Source organism: Poecilia reticulata, chromosome 21 (genome assembly GCF_904066995.2).
Source record: "Poecilia reticulata chromosome 21, P_reticulata-male-v2, whole genome shotgun sequence".
In the NCBI taxonomy this organism is placed as follows: Eukaryota; Metazoa; Chordata; class Actinopteri; order Cyprinodontiformes; family Poeciliidae; genus Poecilia; species Poecilia reticulata.
In genome coordinates this window covers 21,194,176-21,215,104 of record NC_088850.1, presented here as the reverse complement: position 1 = coordinate 21,215,104, position 20,929 = coordinate 21,194,176, and the positions used below count along the sequence as shown (strand labels likewise).

The 20,929-nt window shown below is 38.0% G+C and overlaps 2 protein-coding genes across 2 annotated transcripts; one reads left to right on the top strand and one right to left on the bottom strand.

Annotated features, from left to right (window-relative positions):
• Positions 1 to 1,829: 1,829 nt before the first annotated feature.
• Positions 1,830 to 9,468, top strand: il17a/f3 (interleukin 17a/f3). The gene is made up of 4 exons (XM_008398162.3): positions 1,830 to 2,237; positions 2,509 to 2,705; positions 4,689 to 4,832; positions 6,846 to 9,468. Exons 1-4 carry the CDS (start codon positions 2,232 to 2,234, stop codon positions 6,967 to 6,969), a joined length of 471 nt encoding a protein of 156 aa, XP_008396384.1. The 5' UTR covers positions 1,830 to 2,231; the 3' UTR covers positions 6,970 to 9,468.
• On the bottom strand, positions 9,469 to 19,234 carry stmn4 (stathmin-like 4). The gene is made up of 6 exons (XM_008398164.2): positions 19,103 to 19,234; positions 13,674 to 13,736; positions 13,382 to 13,477; positions 13,030 to 13,235; positions 12,063 to 12,254; positions 9,469 to 10,718 (listed from the first exon to the last, which is right to left on the bottom strand). Exons 2-6 carry the CDS (start codon positions 13,684 to 13,686, stop codon positions 10,659 to 10,661), a joined length of 567 nt encoding a protein of 188 aa, XP_008396386.1. The 5' UTR covers positions 13,687 to 13,736; positions 19,103 to 19,234; the 3' UTR covers positions 9,469 to 10,658.
• Positions 19,235 to 20,929: the final 1,695 nt, after the last annotated feature.

Here is a 20,929-nt window from a genome sequence, read left to right as displayed (position 1 = left end):
ATTTTATTGTGTCAAATTACTCATTCCTTGTATTGGCATTTTACACCAGCACAGCTCTCGCTTCTCACCATTGCCATCTTTTTGTTTCTTCTTTAGATGTCTGGGACTATTTAATCACTTGCAGCCAGTCATTAAATCTGATGGAAAAGTAAAGGTTTGTAAATGATTTTCAATTTTTGTTCAATTTGGGAAATAGATTTGCTGAAACATGTCCAAAAACCACACCTGGTTGGCTTGGCGGGACAGAGCACTGGGAACGGTTTGCAATGGAGGAGGTGCACTTTGGGAGGAGAACTGAGAAATATGGGACAAAACGAAGAGTTATGAGCTTTTTGCTCCCTTAAAGTTGATTTTGTAAGAATTTTGCAGTAATGAGAAATAGATGACCAAACAATCCTTGGCAGATCTTTGCAACTTATGAAATATTTTTAATTTCAGTGTTACTCTAATTATATATTTATATAAAAACTGATGCAGCCAAAAAGGCTGATATTCCCCACCAACAAACAATCTGGGGTCTGATTTCCATATTTCAAACATTACTATGCTCTGTTTGGATTATGCTTTGTATTTGTGTCATTTTATGTATGTTTACTACTTTTCTTCTATGTGTTTGTATTTGAACTATGTTCTTAATTATTTATTTTTTATTTCTACATATTTTTACTGTAGTGAAAAAACAAGTTAACAAACGGGACAGCTCATTTTAGGAGAAGCAGTGGGCAAGTCGTTTATCACTTCCTTCACTGCTTTTCTAAATTCTTGTGGCGAAAACCTGTTAGTGGATGCAAAAGAAACTGGGATTGGGATTCACGCACTATCTGGAGAACCGTCCCAAACAGTTCAGACAGCGCTGCAATAAAATGACTGGAAGCATTTTATGACCTAGTAAAAGCCAGACAGGCCAGATGGAAAATCTGTAGAAAGTAAAAAAAAAAAGAAAAAAGCTCTTTACAGACACAAGGTTTTGTGAGTGTGTGTGTATATATATATATATATATATATATATATATATATATATATATATACGATTTGTATTACTGAGGTCTTGTAGCTTCAACTAAGATTTTGAAGCATGTATTTTTCCTTCTTCATTAAAATTCTGCGTTTCTCTGTTTTGACCTAAGACCTTAATAAAAATGGCTGTAAAATGACTAAATGTGAAAAACAACTTCAAAACCTACGTAAGGTATTATAAAACAAACGGTAAGTACAAACGTATCCAATTAGAATATAAAATCTGTCCACTATTGTTGCAGATTGAGTGGCCGGTTATGGAGCGTCGCTAATCTGGAGCTTTGCTAAGAAGCAAACCCGACTCTTTCACCTGTTTCAACATTACTGTGCGTTCACCTCATTTCCTTTGAACACTTCGTTTATCTGTAGCTACAGGTGCTAGACTGCCTGTCTCTGACAAACGGGTCTCTTTCTCTCTCTCTTTTGTCCAGAACAAGCGCTGCTCCAGTTTTTCGGGTCCTTACTCATACGAGAGGCGTGAGATGAAGAGATGTTATCACTTTGTTTGCCTTTGGAGTTATGCTGATTTATTACAAGAAGCTCTGTCAGCATTTCCTTGACCTACATTGTTTAGGCTGCGTTGGCAGTGTGTAGGGGTTGCTATAAGGGTAAACTAGTAAACGATTTAGTCAGTTACTTAAATAAAAAATAAAAAATTAAGAAGTCAATGTTGAGATGGACCAAAATTGTGTCCAAGATCATTTTAAGGATGTCGATAGCTGGAAAAAGTAGCATTTTAGTTGCACCGTGTTTAAGGAAATGGGTAAACAGTTGCAAACAGTTCCATTTATGTTTTTATGTATACAAAAAAGCCTTTCTGCAAAAAAAAGGGGGGGTTTCTTATGCAACTAACAGGAAGTGAACTTTTGAAAGAAGAGAATGGAGGTCTGTAGGTGAAGAAACATTTTCACACTTTTTGCTAGACTCATGGCGGTGTTGCCTTTGAGGTTTTCTGCAGGGGAACTTTTTTTGTGTGTGAAAAGGGAAACACTTGAATGTGGACGAAAAGAAACAAACCAAAAAAAAAAGAATAACAAAAAGTCAAGCCTCTTCAAAAATCTATTAAGGCATGACGGAAATGCGCTTCGCTGCACAAGTTGGCGGTACACACCCCGACACCGCCTGCCTGCATAAAAACACTGACTGAGATCAAACACGGGACAGCACAGGAGCGCCGCAGTTGAAGCTGAAACATTTGAGAGGACTCAGTCATAATGCTGGTGAGTCAGAGTAGTTTTCTTATCTTCATCTCTCATCAATCACCAGGAGATTTTATCACAGGGTGATTTAAGGGTTATGTGACATAATATAATAATTCTGCAACAGTGTTTTGTTTAGGTTTAGCAGTTTGTTACATTAGATGTTCATTTTTAATCCACTCAAATCAACATAATCAGAGTTTAAAAGCAGCCAGAAGCTGTACAGATGTTTTTGATGTACAACACTTAGAAAAAGCCCTTATTCCGACTTTCTCGTGTTTTACTTCTTCAGTTGACAAGAGTTTTTCTGCTGCTGGGTTTTGTCTCGGTGATTCCCGTCGCCAGCAAAACACAGATCATCTCGGTGCAGGAGCTCAGACCGAGGGGCAAAACGATGCAACTGGCCCTGGATTCCTCTGTGAAATCCTACCTCTCACACAGCTCTGCGTCAAACATCGCCAACTTGTCTTTGTCGCCGTGGACGTACATGTGAGGAAACGCCACACATGCCGCTGCATTGCTTTTCAGATCCCCGTGTTGACACGCTTTTAACTCGAGACTGAATTCTTGAGTTAAAACATCTGAAATCTGGAACCAATGATGTGCCGGTCGCCTGGGGCTGAGTCCAGCATGAATGCATTTCGGCTGAGAAGAGGGTCCACATCTGGCTGACTACCCACTGCATGGCTCAAATTCTTTTCCAGTGAAAATAGCTATATTTTTCTATAGACTGTGAAGGTTGAAGAAAGAGAAGGGAGTAAATATGAGCTGATAGTCATAACTATTAAAAAGAAGATTCTAGATAGTTTTAGATGTCATTTCTTTCTTCAAGAAGTCAGCATTTATTTCTGAAATTCAATAAGTTTTAAAAGTTTGGGACTAATTTGTATGAGCTATTTTTTGTTGTTGCAATGACTCAAAACCTCCAAAATGACTAAATGAAGGTTTAATTTTAGATCCCATTTAACATCTTCCTGCGTGGTGACACAAGAACGTGTTTTTAATGTGTTTTAGATCTTTTCTGGGGTTTTTATACTACAAAAAAGACACCCCAACCACAGTCAAGAGGAATTTTAATCCTGCCCTTTATGTGACGATCATTGTTGACACATAAAAAAGGATTGGGAAAAGAAACAACTTTGTGGTTTTGCCACATCTGAGCTTTAATAGGCTGCTTGGCTTGTTTCTCAATCAGATATTTATATCATGGAATGTTCTCCCTGAATCATATGGAGAAACTATTTAGTAGTTGTTTTTTAGTGCACGACTAGATATAAATTGACATGAGTTCCTGGTAAATTCACCTCTTTGCCAGATTTTTACATATGCTCTGCCATCTTGTCCCTTTCGTCTACCTTTTTTTGTATATAAGCATCAATGTTTACTAATATATTTAAAGCATTGTGCTGGAATTTGGTCTTCTCACCAACTATGAGGATAGTCAGTGAAAACAGTCTCATTTAATTTCATGTAATTTTATACTCTCTGAACACATTTATGATTTTCTACGTCCACCAGTCAGGAAACCACATTTCCTTATAATATCCTATGAGTAAAAGATAGAAATTTACTTTCAGCTGTCAGTTGTCAAAACGTCTATGAATCGTCCTTCTCGCCTTGGCTGTTACGATTCTTCGGTGGAACACGGTAGCATTTCGTAATTGAAATAATTCAGGTCCAAAAACCAAAGTTGCCAAAATGGTGAAGCGGCAAAATGACCAGCATTGGTTGGTATGAGATTCTAACTATTGGATAAACTTGACTAAAAACAATACCACAGTTTTATGATATTTGTACAAAGCAAGCGTACATTCACTTATTTAGCTGGTATAATTTTGGGCTGCTTAACGGACATTTTTTGTAAACTGCTAGTGCATGTACTGCTGCCCTGGTAGTTTCCAAACAGACACTGTTTTCTATTGTCAAACGATTTAGTTTTTCTAATCTCATGTTTTAATGGACTACAATGAATCCGCAGTACTGTGTTACAGACAACAGCCGTCCACAAATAGCTAAGATTTGTGAATGTTTGAGACTCCTCTAGAGGGTTATAATAGTTTTGGGTTTTTCATCATAGCTTAGTTTTATTTCATTGTGACTTTTTGTTTATCTAATTTACTTAGTTTTGGTTAGGTTTTAGAGTGTGTTCGCTAGATTTTATTAGTTATTTTTACTTAAATATTGTTTAGCTTTAGTTTAGTTTTTACTAGTTATAGTAGTAGTTTTAGTCTTTTCATACTTTTGAATCCTACACCTAAAAATTAACCAAAGCATTGTATTGTGACACCGATAAGGTAATGAATACTTAACAGAAGATATGACTTTCTAAAAATTTTATTCAATTATCGTTTTACAGACTTCCAACTTTTTCGGTCGCCATTTTGCTGACTAGTTGCTGCATGCAGGAAAACTGATGAACAGATAAACAGTTTTCCTCTGAACTTATTGATTTTTGAATCTCTTTCCCTCTAGAGATACTTACAACTCTTCCCGTTTACCCCAGAAGATCTTGCAGGCCAACTGCAGCACATCTGGCTGTCTGAACCTCCAGGGTAGAGGGGAGGATGCATCTCTGGAGGCCAAACCCATCAAATATCAAGTCCTGGTTCTGTACAGGTGAGCCTCTGCAGTGGGAAGCAAAGCTCCATTTCACTCTTTTGCCTCCAGTTTCATTTATAGGTCACAGATCTGTTTGTGTGCAGTGCAGCCATAAAAAACAATGTTAGAAAGTTAAGAATGTAATTCAGAGGAATAACAGTATTTAACACATTTCCAGTTGAAGAAGGGTGGAAGAAAAATAGCTGAGATCATCTGTGAAGAATAAATACTTAAAAAAGCTAACAGCATCAGATGCTATGATTTCAAAATGGCACCCTAGCCATCGTAGCCACCTTACAGTGGACACATGCTGTTAAAATGGTACCAATACTACTACTGGTATGCATATCTTTGAATATGAATTTGTTTTTTGGGGAGTGTAAATCCATTTATACTTCTGGGAAATGCTTTTATGCATACCGGGCTTTGTGTTAAGAGTAGCTGTGAAACCGCTGCATTTTTGCGGGTTTTGTTGCCTCTGGGTAAAATTTTGATGAGAAACAGACCTATTTAATCGCATTGCATGATATGAATCTAAAATGCATCAAAAAGTCTGCATTATGGGTAATCTCATTACAGAAACAAAGTTGGTGGGTTTTTAAAATATTATCTATTTTCATCAAAATATTTTTGAGAGAAATGGTGAAGACGTGGTCAGCGTTCTGACAGAACTGCAGTGTGAAACACTGAAGCTACATACTATTAGCTCGAGATGTGAATTTATGTTTTTCCTTTGGATTTAACAAAAAGTTCAGGTGTGGGTGTTGGTTTACATCTTTTGACTGCATTATCTAAATTCAAAAATCTAAAACATTGCACATTTAAAAAAAAGTGCCAGAATGTAATGTATAGGGAAATAATCAGTTGATCTGAGAATTTATTATTGTGCTTGAGCCAACAATGAATTTCTATAAGACAAAATGAAATATCTGGGTTTATTTGAGTCCATCAGAACCATAACATTGAGGTTCTCCATTACTGAGTGCTGCTGAAAACATCAGCAGGGAGTTGAACACAGCTGCTGCACGCTCACGTTCCACCTACAACGGTGAGGAACACAGCGTAGCATGGAAAAGTGGGGGTAGAACTGAATGGGACATAAAACTGTTAGCGCACGACTTGCGAGTGGAATGGCACCTAGAGATACGCACAGAAAAGACACCTACACATGCACACACACGCATGCACACACGCACTTATACTGGTAATGGTGAACTATCAGGACAGTTTTTCCCAAACTTTCGCAGTTATGAACTACAGGGACACCATTTTCCACTTGCTGTAGAGACAGACTGAATGTGTCAAAAAATCTTCTGAGCCACTCAACAGAGATCCTACTTAAAACTTTGTTTACACACTACATAACCTTAAATATAACAACCTGACTTTACACAACAATAAGAGGACATCCACACACACAAGTTTGCATTCCTACCCATATTGAGACAAAGCAACTGAACTCTATTTGTCTTTTATTATTATTCCAAATTACAAATAACCTTAAAATGTTATTAATGCACACAAGACTTCCTTTTTAATTTCCACGTGTTCAACATAATTGGACAACTTAAAATCCACAGTTTCAGATTCTGTAAATAACTCAAAAATGCTGCAGACTTAATTTTTTAAATGTGACCTTTTTCCCTTTTTCATCATGACCAATCACATTTACAAAACAGTGATACCATTCTCATTAGGATCAAGAACAATAAGTGAGTTAAGAGACTAATATTTTCATTTCAGGTTGTATGTATTAAGATGTGTCATTGGGGGGCAATTTAAGGTTAGATGGTGTGTGAGTTTTTGTTCAATGGGTTAAGTGGTCTACAGCCTGAAAAAGTTTGAGAAACACTGATCTAGAGGAAGCCAAATGCAGAGGAAGAACATGCAAATTCCTCATCAGCAGAACCCAAGAGGTGAGATTTGAACCCGGGACGTTGTTGCTGATTTTAACAGCGCTGGCCCTCACCACCATTCAGCCCATGTTCAGAATGATCAAACTAACCAGCATTGTTTTATATCCCCCTACAGAACCCTAAAGAAAAAGAACAACAAAAAAGGGAAGAAGAAGAATAAGTACATCTTCATGCTGGGGACTGAGGAGATCACAGTTGGCTGTACCTGTGTGAGACCCACTGTGATACCACAAGAATAACAAGACATCCAACAAAAGCACTGGTTACACATATCATTCATGTCAATGTCTATGCATTTTAAAAATTGTACAGTTGACAATAGATATTTACATATGTTGCATAAAAAATGACTATTTAGTCAATTAGACTAAACTCTTTTATTTTATAGACAGTTTGAACTGCATATATTTTTTTCTATTTGCTTAATGCCAGAAGAAGATGACATGATTTTTGGATTCACACACTTTATGTGCAAATATAATTATTTGAGCAGAAATTGTACTGAAGGAAGAACCAGACTGATAGATTTTCACAGCTGTTTTTTTTTTTTTAGATGTGTTGATCAATTTCTTTAAATGTCACACAGCGAAGCAGTGTGTTGGACATGTTGCCTTAGAATACATAAGATTTAAGTGAACCTTTTGAAGGCTTTGTAAAAATAATTTAAAGACATTAGTCTTAATGACTGTAAATAAAAGACATCAAAGAAAGTAAAACAAAAAAAAATCTCCAAAAGAGTCTAATTTTCATTCTTCTGGCATGATCCTAGCAACCCTAAAACAAAAAGTCTTTTTTTTTTTCATTTTTAACTTTTCCAATTACAAGTCAGCTAATCTAAGTTTTAATATCAAACAGTAAGGGAAAAAAAATGCATGTAGATATCTGATTTCAACTGCATAGTTGACTGTAGATATAAAAAGTAGTTATTAAAAAGTATTTTTAATAACTGTGACTTGTTATGGTGTCCTTAATATCTCATCAGGTAGTCCTTCTGCATAACACTTTAGGCCGAGATAATTGAATTAGCTATTTTATTTAATGTATTGTAAGCAAATCACCTTTATTCAATCAATTTGCCAGTGTATCTGGTGCCTAAATGCAGCCAATAAATGTTTTTTAAAACCTAACTGCTAGCTACTTTCACTGTGTTGCTTTATCCTGCCATGTATGTCGATTAATCTATAATTTCGTCATTAAGAAAAGAAGCAAAAATTGCTGAAGTTCTTTTTCATCTGTGCCACTTATGATGCTCTCCTGTTTTTATTGGAACAAAGGGTTTAAAATTTACAGGGTACTGCTCTGTCAGGGCAGATACGCTGTTTCTTTTGCCATGACATTGCTGTCAGTATGTTTTTTTGTCTTTTTACATTTTTAACAAACACCTAAGCTGAATCTCACAGCTCTATTCACAGTCTGAGTGCCCCCACATGATCAAAACTATTATTAGCTGAATTAATTTAGCTAATAACCTAATAACAGATCCCTGCTGTTGGAGCCAGTTAAAACATTTGGCATGCTGAGGTGAGGGAATCCTCTTAAGTGCAGACAAAGCCTCTGCACAGTGTGGCAAGAGATTAGGTCATTTTTTTATAACTTGAGAATAACATAAATAAGATGTGTAAACTCCTTTGTACTGTCAAATATCTGCACAATACGGTGTCTGAAGTAAGTGATGCTCATTCCGCAAGTTTCCAATATGTTGAAAGAATCTTTAGCAGCTTTGCTTCGCAGGAGATTAGTTATGTGTTGTAGAAGGGAAATGCCAGATTGCTATACATTTACAGCCGTGCATCTTTGTACATCATTGAGAAGCAAATTGTAAACAAAATGAGTTTTAAGTGGTTATTTAAATTTGTTTAAGTAGGGTTTTATGAAGAAGTTTCATGCATCAGGTTTGGAACGGATAGTTTATATAGATATCCTCCTCACAACAAATGTGATTGCAGTTAAAAAGATGCTTTTTGAAGATTCCATATTTTATCACCTTTCTTTTCTGTTATTACTTTATTTTTCTCTGACTGGATATGTTTACATGTTTTCAAGTTCACATTTCCCAAAGCCAGTTGTTGTGAATGTGGAATGTCGTGGAACATGATACAACTTTTTTTAGGGAAGATTTTTCTTGTTTAGTTGATGTTTTCACCTTTTGCTAATACCTTAGAATTCAGCTTGTACAGAACTTGACTAATTTTCAACAGCCAAAGCCAGATTTTAGAGCCACTATGACATTATGACAATATTTTATGTTTAAAATGCATTTTATGTTCCCTGATAGCGCGCAGTAAATGGCCAGTAAAAAAATTAAACAAGTAATTGCCTTTTTTCCTTATGCCTAATCGTAGGAATATGTTTTTATTGTTGTGTTCTATATTGTACTCTTTTGGGATAGTATGACATTGTGCTCTTCTGCCAAATTGTAGCATAAATATGGTTATTATTTTATGAATGTTTATTTTGATATATTTTTTAATTCTGTTTGTTATAACACATATATTGTTTTAAACCACAGTACAGCTACATTTTAATCCTTGCTGAAAATTGTTGCCTGTGTGAAAGGACAAGTTCACCACATATACTTAATTTAAGGAAATCCACAAATTGATGATGGATTGTAAATTCTCCTCATGTTTGATGTAAGTTCATGTTTCTTGTAATAATCCATGAAAAATTATATTTTGGGCTTCAGTTCTGATAGATTGGAGCTAATCATCCAGAAAATAAAGAGACCAAACTATGAATTTATGTAAGCTTTTCTTCCTTTACTAATCATGCCAAATGAATACAACCAGACCCTCCTTTCAGATACACATCAACACAAGGTTACAGCAAGTCCAAAGCCTCCCCAAAGTTTCCTCCCCATTTACAGTACAAACATTTAGACATTTTAAGTCAAGCCAGGATAAAGTCAGTATGACTCAGTTGTTCGGGTTCATTTTATTTCAGTTTCATTTTCTTCAAAATGAAAAGGAAACAACCAGAGCACAGAGACAAGCAGACTGACCTCGCCATTTAACCTGTGGAATCGTAACAAATTGTGAACTGAGGTTAATCACTGCTTTGCCTTTTCCTTTGTCTTTTCAGCTTCACTGTATATGAGAACTCTGGTATGCATGTGTGCTTTTGAGTTGTGCTTAATGGAAAAAAAAGAGTGCAATCAGTGATCTAAGTTGAAGAGACCTAAATGAATGTGATGCTACACTACACAAACGTTTCACAGAGCCTGGTAATGGCAGATGAACCCTCAACTTATTAAGCTTTTTTTTCACGCCCTATTTCACAAACAACATTGGAAGAAAAAAAAGAAATGTCATACTTTTTGGTGAGTCTTAACCATAAACAGCTTTTGGATTTCTATTTGTTGTGTTGGAGCAAGACTCCAGGGATTTTTTTTGTTTTGTTTTGTTTTGTTTTTCCAAGGCGAGTTTGTAGAACGTCAATGCACTCCTCATGTTTACAGAGCTAACGATTCAAATTACAGCTCCGTGTTTCAAAGTTGTAGAATCGTTGGAGAGAATTCATCTTTCTGTTTGTGTGGCTGCAAAAGCAACATACGGTAATGAGAGAAAATAAACTCAGGCGAGTTTATTTTCTCTTTTCTGACAGAAACTACGAAGAAGAAAGAGCTGCAATTAGATTTTGCTTCATTCTGCAACAAAGAAGAAATCATAGCTGTTGAATACTTGTCGGTGTTAATGGCGTCACCTAACCACCCACCCAGCCTACCCCCCTCCGGTTTCCCTTAGAGAAAGAACGAGATAAATCTACATCAAGCATTGGCTAAACTTTGTACAGCATAAGTCTTACAGCACACATCAAATTTAAAAGCCTTTCTTAAAAGCTCATTCAAGTCACTGTTAAGTCCTTTTTTTCTCTTTTTTTTGCGCTGCTTTTGTTCCCTTTCGTGTCTCTCTTCTCGACTCTGTCGGATCTATCGGCACGCCTCCTCCTTCATCTCCTTGTTCTTCCTGACTTCCTCTGCGTGCTTATCCTGTCGGAAAAAGACAGACACCAAATGAGGGAAAACAAACAAGTCATTACCATTCATGAAATCATTTGCAGTAATGACTTGGACCACAGTGGAAGCACAGCTTCCTTCAACAGTAACAGCTGTGAGGATAGAAATGGACATTAAATTCACCTGAGGAACAAAAAAAACTACACTATTTTTTTTCCCTCATCCAAAATTGATGATTATAGATCCATGCCTCTGAATGATTTTTAAAAGTAATGGGAAGTCTGCTCTAGGGTTGCATTTACATTTTAAGACATTATCAGCATTCATTTCTGATTCAGTGTGTCTTGCTCTAGTATTTTTCCTCTCAAATCTAAAACAGCACTGCTCATACAGAAAAATCTAAGCCCCACAAACACAAATTATACTCTTACCCATTTAAAATATGCTTCTTTAGGACACCAGTCCCATAAACAAATGTGATTTGTATCACTGAACAGCACACAGTAACTGTATTTAAAATTAAACATGATTAAATGCAGTGTAGGAGTTATTATTCATTTCAAATGCTGCTTGTCAGATGCCACATGGCTAAAGATATAAAAATGGAAAAGTTCAGATTTTGAGTAACAGCGTTGATCTGTGATCACCGCTTAGTCATTTAGAGCAACTCAATACTTTCCCACTGCTCTAAATAAACCACATGCTTGTGGGAGTTGAGAGGTTTGTTTTGATTAACAAGTGGTAAACCAGTTACTGACGTAAACTTTGGCATTTCCTTAATGTTCATCTTTTTCTCATACATACATGTATAATTTAGCAAGCAGACTGAAAGAGTGAGAGCTTTTTTTTTTCCAAGTCAAACATTTGCCGTGTGATACACTGGAAGTCCAGAATTAAATCCAGAAGCTAGACAGATTTATTTATTTATTTTTTTAAGAAAAGTTTCTTTCAGAATTAGTGTTCAGGCAAAACTAAAGTCAATTTGAACCTTGTGCTGAAAAGCAACATGAATTTGGCAAATATTGCTTTTTCAACGGAAACTCAGATTAGTCAGAGCATCAACTGTGTTAGAACAACCAGCAGAAAATGTGTGAAGCCAAATGACTCTGGATGAAGCTTCAAAGAGCATGCAGAATTCCACAACAGGCTGCAGGCTTTCCAAAAATATTCAAAACTCTTGGTGGAAAAACATTAGACCCTGCTGTGATCTCATTTCCCTCTTGCTTTTATCAAAAACGTTTCACATTTCTTCGGATTCGATTCTTTGTTTCATGGGGAAAAAATGTAGACAGAAATGAAATACAGATTTCCATTTTGGGATTCGTCTCTGCTTGGAAGTACATACATTTGGTCAGACCGTGGCCTGCTGGGTCCTACCTTCTCCTGCAGCCTCTCAAGCATGGCCGCCAACAGGGCCTCCCTGTTTTCCTTGTTGGCCTCCATCTTCTGCTCCAGCTTCTCCTTGGCGTTCTTGATGAAGTTGTTGTTCTCCTCGAAGGCCTTCTGGATCACCTCACGCTCGTGTTCCCTCTTCTCTGCCAAGTGCTTCAGTAGCTCAGCTTCCTGGCACTAGAGGGAGACAGAGGACTTCACAGTAATTTTCCATTATACTTGTTTGTTGTTTCTACAAACCGAATCATTCTGTCGATGGACAAAAATGTCTCTTCCATCGTGTTTGTTTCATTGCATGGTTGTTTTTGTACTTCTATGTCCCTCTTTCTTGTCACCCCACCCCAGGTATCTTGAGTCTAGAATCTTTAAAAACCATGAATGGGCCCTTTAAATGTTTAACTAATAGGAAGGTGGTAACCAGATGGTAATTTTCCTGAATCAACTTTCTTGCATTTTTGTCAAATTATTTGAATCTTGTCTGGAAGTTTTATTTATATGTATTTATTCTACTGGATACTTTTTTGTGTGTGTTTAAAAATTACACTTTATTAGTCTTTGAGAGAGCAATCTTGCATTATTATCCCATATCACTTGAAGATTGTTTCAAAACAACATTATTGTTTATCGCAATAATTTATGGAACTATATATTGTCCAGTAAAATTAGTTGTTGTTGCAGGCCTAGTGGCAAATTTTAATTGTTGAGAATTACAGACTTCATTAACATTTAAATAGATTTTTACTATCAATTTAAAATTCTTTTTCTCCCCTTTTTAAATATTATGGCCACATGAGCCATAAGATTTAAAAAGCCAAGTGGAATGGAAAAACTATACACTCTGCTGCCTGCAGGTTACATATGAACTGGACACAGACCGCACCTCAAACCCTAAGGAGTGCTGGCCCAGATCGGTCAGAGGCGGCCATGGCGCCATTCCCTTTCTGCCCCTCACCTTTCGTCTCTCCTCAGCAGCCTCCAGCTTCTTTTGAATTTCCTCCAGGGAAGGGTCGCGGCGCTGCGGCATGGAGGTGTTGAGTTCAGGCAGGCCATCAAAGGACGGTGGCTTGAGGATGACCTCAAAGGCCTGGCCCGATGTCCGCTTGTTCAGCTCGATCACCTCCACGTCTTTCATGACGCACCAGCCCAGGTCCACCGCATCTTTTGCCGTTTGATGACATTGTGTTAGAATAATTGATCAAATAGTGACATTTCTTGCAAGATATGATCATCGTAGCGCTATGTAAGAAGGACATTTTTCCTGGATTTACTTTTTTTAAGATTACCATAGAATAAACGGTTTGTACCTTCTGCTTTGTAAGGGGAGTTCTCTGCAGTCTGTGGGTTCAGGCAGGAGCAGAACAGAGACACCAGGGGGAGCTCTTTGACCTTCTCTTTATAGGCTGAGGACACAGATACACACAAAGACCGGTTTACTTAAACTGGATCATGAGCAAGCATTTAAAGAAGTGATGATGCGGGCCTGCGTTGCGGCGACAGCGATTAGTCACTGCCACTGACCGGCGTACCTCCGATAGGCAGGACGAGCGTGTGAGGGAGCGGTGAGGTGAAATGAGTTTCTGCTGCGTCTGCATTTACCTGCCAGAGTCATCTTGTCACTGCGGATGTAACTCTCCGGGGAAACCAAAGCTCCGTCTCACTCTGCCAGGGGACACATGCAGACACAGAGACACGGGGAGGCTTTAATGAGGCAACCTCAAAAGGTCACGCAATGAATCTGAGACACAACGAGAGAGGACAGGATTAAACAACAGAGCAGTCCCTTCAAAGCTCCGCATTGTCCTAGTGCTGTTGTGCAGCTTTAGGTTTTGTCTCTGTCGGTCATATACTTTCCCTTTATCTTAGTCTTGCCAAACTGACCTGCAGGCATTAGGCGTCCAATGGTAGAGGAAGTGAGGCTGGGATCACAGACAGGTTAGCTTCCTGTGTTCAGATTAGGCAGTTCATCTGTTGTTCTTGGATTGTAACTTTGCACATTTTTCTTGCAAATGGAGAGCTACGTATCTTACAAAAGACGAGGCAGAAACTTCAAGTTGGTGACGACCTAGGTCAACCAATTAGACCTTTCTGACATTTCTATGCTGTCTTGTTTTTGTGCTTCAGATCATCAAACTGATTTTAATATTATTCAAAGAGAACCTGAGTAAATATTTAAAGCAGTTTTCAAAAGATGGTCCTATGTGAAAACACAATAATCAGCTATGTTAAATTATGAATTTATTGGGAATAACCAGACCTTTTGTAAAGCTGAACACAATTTCTCTAGCCACACCTACAGCGGATTACTGCCGAATGCATCACATAGTGAAATGACTTAAGTAGAACTTATCTGTCAGCTTGTGGTAGGCTACAATCATCATGCCCCGCCTTAAAAAATTCAAGGCCTAATGAGAAACAAGGTTGTAGCTGTCTTTCCATTTCAAATGTGCACTAAACTTTGTCAGTATTCCTCTAATTTTGAAAAAATAAACAATTTCACAATTGCTGTGTTTCCATTAAGTAAGAAACACAATTAAAATCACAGGTGAGTAAGTTTGTTCACACAATAAGTCATTAAAAAACACCTTGTCATCATCCTCCAACTACTTCCTGTAGCAAACTACATTTTCTTTGTAGTTTGCTACAGTAGTAACATCTTGTTGTTGATCATGTGACTTGTGTGATGTGAAGAAAAGTATAACCATTGCAATTTTATGAAATAGACCGATTTCAAGACAGCTAAAAAAAAACAAACCTCACCCTAACACCAAACATTTTATTGAAAAACGTGTTTTTTCAAAGTTGCCGTGTTTCCATTAAGCAAATTTATTTTCAAAATGTCTAATTACGAAATCATATTGTCAGTGGAAACATAGCTTCTCACATGTATCTGTCTGGAAAAGGTTACAAAGCCATTTCTAATCCTTTTCAGGTTGAGCACCATATAACCCATTTAACCAACCATATTGAGAAGAACTTTGAACTAGGCTACATTTGCTTGGAAGACAATGCAGGGACTGAAAGCTGATACAAGAGGGTTTCACTGAACAGTCTTGGTGTAAACTTAACAACAAATTCAGAGTTTTTTTGGTAATTAGAGATTAATTGGTAATTAGGAAAGTTTTAGAAGTTAAAATGTGCTTGTTTTAGCCAGTGAGATTGTGTTCTCATATAGCTTGTTGTTGCTTTCCCTTGATCCAGCATTGGACTTTCCATGCTTATCAGGCTTCACAGTAAAGTCCCAACATCCTATTAAACTAACAGCAGGTTAAACATATTTCCAGGGGCTAGAGGGACATGTTCTCTCCCCACCCTGCTGTGTCCTGAATCAATGAATCACAGGCACGAGACAAGCAGCAGATGAAGCTGTAGATCTGAAGATGCAAATAAGTATAAGTAAGAGGATGGGATGAATAACAAAGTGTGCCACCAAACTGTTTTACCATCTGCCTGAAAAGTACCTTGAAGCTGCAGTGTGGCATGATTACTTCCCTGGGAAGCCAAAATTTAATTCTGTTCAATTCTTCATAGTTTTCATAAATAGGACAGAAATGTGTGTAGAAAGACAAAGAGGCAGCAGAGCATCAAATTACCCGATCAGATTTCATAACCACCTGCTATTACTTTGTCGTTAGAAATGTCAGATGGTGCCATCCACTGTTGTACAATCTGAAAGAAAATATAAATCTGTCTCTTTAAAGTTTGTTTCTCTCACTTCTTTTTAAATACTTCAGCAAAAGAAATGTATTGTTAGTTAAAAATCTTACTTGATAAAAATGGAAAATCTAGTCATGTCCTGCACAGCTTCTCCTTTCTCATGTAAACAGACAAAATAAAGAAATGATCTTGAATTCTTAGAGCTAATATAATTTCTGTACAAGCTTTTTTTTTTATTATGCGTGATGCAGCAGAATTACTCTCAACACAGAAAACAACAGATTTAATCAACCAATATGGGCTTTTTTTAATCAAACACCCACTACAGGCAGTGCCTGCCACAAACCCAACTGTTCCACTAAAGTTGGTTTAATTAGGAGAATAATTTGCTCCAGTAAATCACATTTCACTGACAATACTGTGGTTGAGTTGCACTAGTTATTTTATGGGGCTTAATGAAACACATGGTAAAGTGTTAGAGCAGTGTTTCTCAAACTTAACCCATTTAACAAATACTCACGGACCATCTAACTTGAAATTGACGTTCAAAAGAATTGAATGGTTGTGAGCAACCCTTACCCAGATTTGGCTTCCTCCGATCATGTAAGTCATGGCTTCTTTTTCTTTTTAATGGTATCTTCAGTTTTTCTTTTGAGTGACCCAGTTTTAAGCCACTTATCCATTATTGTTTTAACAGAGTTATGAGTTAAGGTTTCATGCTATTTTTAACACGATTAGCCTGGTTTTTTATTGGTTCATTGAAAATAAAAAGTTTAAAATTCAGCCCGTTTGACTATTGCATTTCAAAGCTGAAAAAAAAATTAAAAATGATAGCCCTGGTAGCTTTGTCCACAGTCTTAATAGTTTCTGCTGCTTGTGGGTGTAGGAGTATCATAAGTGCTCCCCGAAAATAATCAAGGAGCCTCCACAACTTATAAACCAATAATCTGGCAGCCATTTCAGTTTTCAGTAGAAGACTGAATACAGTCAGACGCTTTGTAAGCACTGAGAATATGCTCGCTAGCTGACTGTTTGCTGAAAATGATGCTAAAGTTAGCATTCATGAAGATGTTTTTGAATGGCGCTAAATTAAGGGGCTATTTCATGGTTTTCTAACAACCACGTTTGATCATCTAAGGTTCACATTACAAGGAGTGGTCACACTTGAATGTAATGTCTTGATATGAATCATTTTTGGGATCATAGGATGCACAAAATTAAATTTTATTTGAATTGAAGTAAATTGAAATGAAAATTTAAATTGGGCTCACCATTGAATGTGCAACACACAAAAGATCCGTTATTAACAATCTTAAAAAGAAGTTGGTGCTGCTGACGGTTTTGTTGCGACGGGTTCCATTGTAGTCAAACCCCCAAATAAGTTTCTGCACAGCTTTCGAAAGACAAAATCATACAACATTGTGGAAAATCTTCATAAATTCTGACTGAAACTGTGTTGCTTGAGCATTTTTAGCTAATGTCCTAGCTGCTCAGTTAGCTTGGCTCTGTTAGCTTACCCAAGTAACAGAGCTAACATAGTAGTTGGTTCTGTTGGCCTTATCTTTAAAGGCTTAGCTCTGTTAGCTGTTCCATTACCTCTGTTAATTAGCTAGGCTAGCTAACTTATTCTGCATCCACTATTTCAGCAAAAGAAGATAAATTGCCTTGGCCTTAAAAAATAGTTTTGCAGAAGGACATATGTAGTAGAAAGACCACCAAGGAGGAGAGCAAACATGCTGCATGGCACACCCTTACATGACCCGCCTGTCATGGCTCCCAGTGGGACAGACACACACACACAAGACCAGCCCTGTACACACATACTGATCAGGCAGTTAACGTGGAGCTTTGCTGCACTGTTGGAATGCACACACACACACGCACACACACACACACACAAAATGAACACACAATGGCATCTGATCCTGTGAAACCACCCAGGTTGCAGATCAATGCACTGCTTCCTGCTGGAGTCAAGGCGCTCTGTGTGTCGCCCATGACACAGAGGAAGAGAGCAGCTTCTAAAAGGCACACAATGGAGGAAGGCAGGAATTCACTCTGAAAATGTCTGCTAAAAGATGAATACAAATAAAAACTAAACCAAAATGTGACAAGTTAAAGTTCAACACGCCCCATTTCATTAAATATTAAAAACAATGGAGGAGATGCCCGCTGTAGATGGGCGGGGTTTCCCCTTTTTACTATGCTGTTATCATTTCCAAATAGAAAAATATGATCTTTAGCTCAAAATATAAGATAATCTGATTAAATTCCCATGCCTGACCCAACATACCTGGATAAAAATCATGGTAACAGCTACTGAGGGAAAGTTATAAGACAACGCCACACCCCTGAATCCTGAACCTACAGCTTTGAAAAACATCAACTTTTCTTTCCCATTTGTTTTATTTTTACGTCCAAGTTAATGCAAATCTGGACACAGTTCCAAACAAGAAAGAATAATTTTTTTTGGAACTAAACATCATTGTTATGAGAAGTGTCCACGTGTCTTAAACCCAACAGCATGAGGAGTTCAAACTGTGTTCTTTACTCTACGTAGAAGAAATTGTATAAAAATTACTTGCTAAACGAATCCAACGAGGTTCAATTATGATTTCTTTTGCCAGTTTATCTACAGACTTTGCTGGAATTCTTTGGAGATACGTTTTAGAGAAATATGCAGGAAATATTAGGATGCGTTTGAATTTTTTTTTTAACAATGAAGGAATGACTCGGTTGTACTTCTCTCTACACCTTTTTCGGTCTACACTTTGTGTTCTTGCCATTGGCAAGAATTTAAGAATTTATCAGTTTCCGTACTTTCTGTTTTGTCTTGTTTTTTTTCTTTCAGCATTGTGTGTTTGTTCTTTTTTTTGACTTGTCTCTGGAAGGGCTAAAAATGGCCGAAAAATAACTAAATAAATATCGAACATCTCAACTACATCCAATAGGATTCATCTTCATAAAATTAAACGCCATTTATCAAATTGTTCTTTGGTACTTTTTTGCTTCCATAAGTGTATTTTAGATGCATGAAGATTCTCGTAAAGAATTTCTGCAGGGAACACAGTAGTGGAACTTTTGATGGTCTCTTCCAGTCTTTCAGCCGATGCGCCCCTCTCCCATCCCCCTCTCTGTAAGGACAGGCTGCCTTTTGAAAGATCAATAATAAATGACAAAGGTTACAGTGCTGTTCTTAGCCTTTCTTACCTTCTCTACTCCCCCCGCACGATGAATCTGACTCCCCCCCCACCCCCATCACCTCTTTACGCCTCTCCACTCTCAAAGACGCGGACCCTCGATCAAACGATCCAGCTTCCCTATCAGAACCCCAGACTGGGCCCCAGATGTGTGCAGATGTGCAGACTTACCCCCCTTCCTGTGGCTGCGGTATCTTGCTGCTGGAGGTGGATGAACGACTGTGGTTACCCCCCCTGGTCTGGGTCTGTGGATGCAGGCGCCGGGCAACAGCATCAGCAACAGCATCAACGCTGCCTAAATGACATCACCTTGGAGACGCCTCATTGGTCGGCGGCGCTGCCAGCATCCAGGCCTGTCGGCCAATGGGAGAGCGGAGGAGGTCGGCGGAGGGAGGGCCATCAGCTCTTTGTGTTGTACCGCAGGGTGGGTGTTTTATTGCATGGTGCAGGAGGGTGTGTGTGTGTGTGTGTGTGGACTGAGCAGAGGGGTGGTAGTGTGGGTGCGTGTGTGTCTCGGCAGGAGACTGGGCTTGGAGGCATGTGAGGGTATAAATTATTTAGGTGCAGATGGTAAGTAAAAGGAAGAAACAGAAATCTTTTGGGAATGGATGAGACAGAATTTTACATCCTGGAACAAATTAAACTATAACTGTAAAAAAAAACAATATCTAAAAATACATATGCCTGCCTTAAAGTATTGTTTAATTACAGCTGGTTGTGCACTTTTACAACAAATTGAGACACAATCTTCAATTTTCCCAACATCCCAATTTTGTTTCCTAATTTTGATTCCTAATTATATTTAGGCCTGAACTTTGACTGGACCATTCCAGCACATTAATATGCTTTTCCATTGTAGCTGTGGCTGAATGTTTAGGGTTAAACCTCGAGCCTCCACTCTGAAGTGTTTTTTTTTTTGTCCAATGGGTTTTCTTTTTAATGTAGGAAGCTGAATTCAACTTCCCAGCTTTTCCCTCACTCTTTTTTTTTTTTATATAATCACTTAATCTCTTTCCCTAAAATCCTACACACAAATACTCCATTTACGGTAATCTGAAAACAAAGTTTTTGACTGCAAATTTATCAAAAACAAGGCAGCTTATTGGACTTGATTTGGAAAGACGCCTGTCTCTGTCGGATTTACGTTGTTTCTGAGTCGAATTGTGATCCGAAGAATCGGAATCAAATTGCTGGACGTTTAAAGATTTGCATCTCTAGAAGCAGCATCTAAAGACATCAGTCAAGAAGTTAGTAAACTGTGGGCACAGATTGGACAGTAAACCTCTGCATCCAGCCAAAGTGGTTACAAAGTGGCTTAAGAACAACAGAGTTAAGGTTTTGCCTCCTGATCTCAGTCCGACGGACAAGTTGTGGGTATTCTAACCTTTAACCCATTTAGCAAACGGAAAATAATTCCAACTGACCTAAAGCAACAGTGAGAAACTAAAAGTTAGATGTCTTTTCATTTGGTATATGTAGCCAAATACTTTCTTTTTTGCCATCCAAACTTGACTTAAGACATTAAAGCTTTTAGGAGAGCGACTGTAGCCGATCCCAGTTGAAAACCGTTAGCCTCTCTGATCCCACATTCAGCTCACACAGCCCACATGATATCACCACGCCGTCCACCTGCCAGCGACATGACAGAGGAATGAGCACGAGGTGGCATCAGGGTGGATCCCGTCGCAGCCGCCTGCTCTGCTCCCCACCGCCTCCCTCTGACTGGAAACGCACGTGTGACTTTAAACATCGCACACATCCTGGAAATGAGATCACTGGACGGAGAGAGAGAGAGAGAGAGAGAGAGAGAGAGAGAGACTGATGGAGGGAAGATCTGAGGGAGTGGTGGAGGAGAAAACAAAGTAGAAAGGGCAACAAAAGGGTATTATAAAGAAAATAAATGTGGCAGAACACATAGCAAGATAAGGAATATATATATATAATGAGGACCCCACATCTATCAGGTAAAGTGCACATGTTACATGACAGTTTCAAATA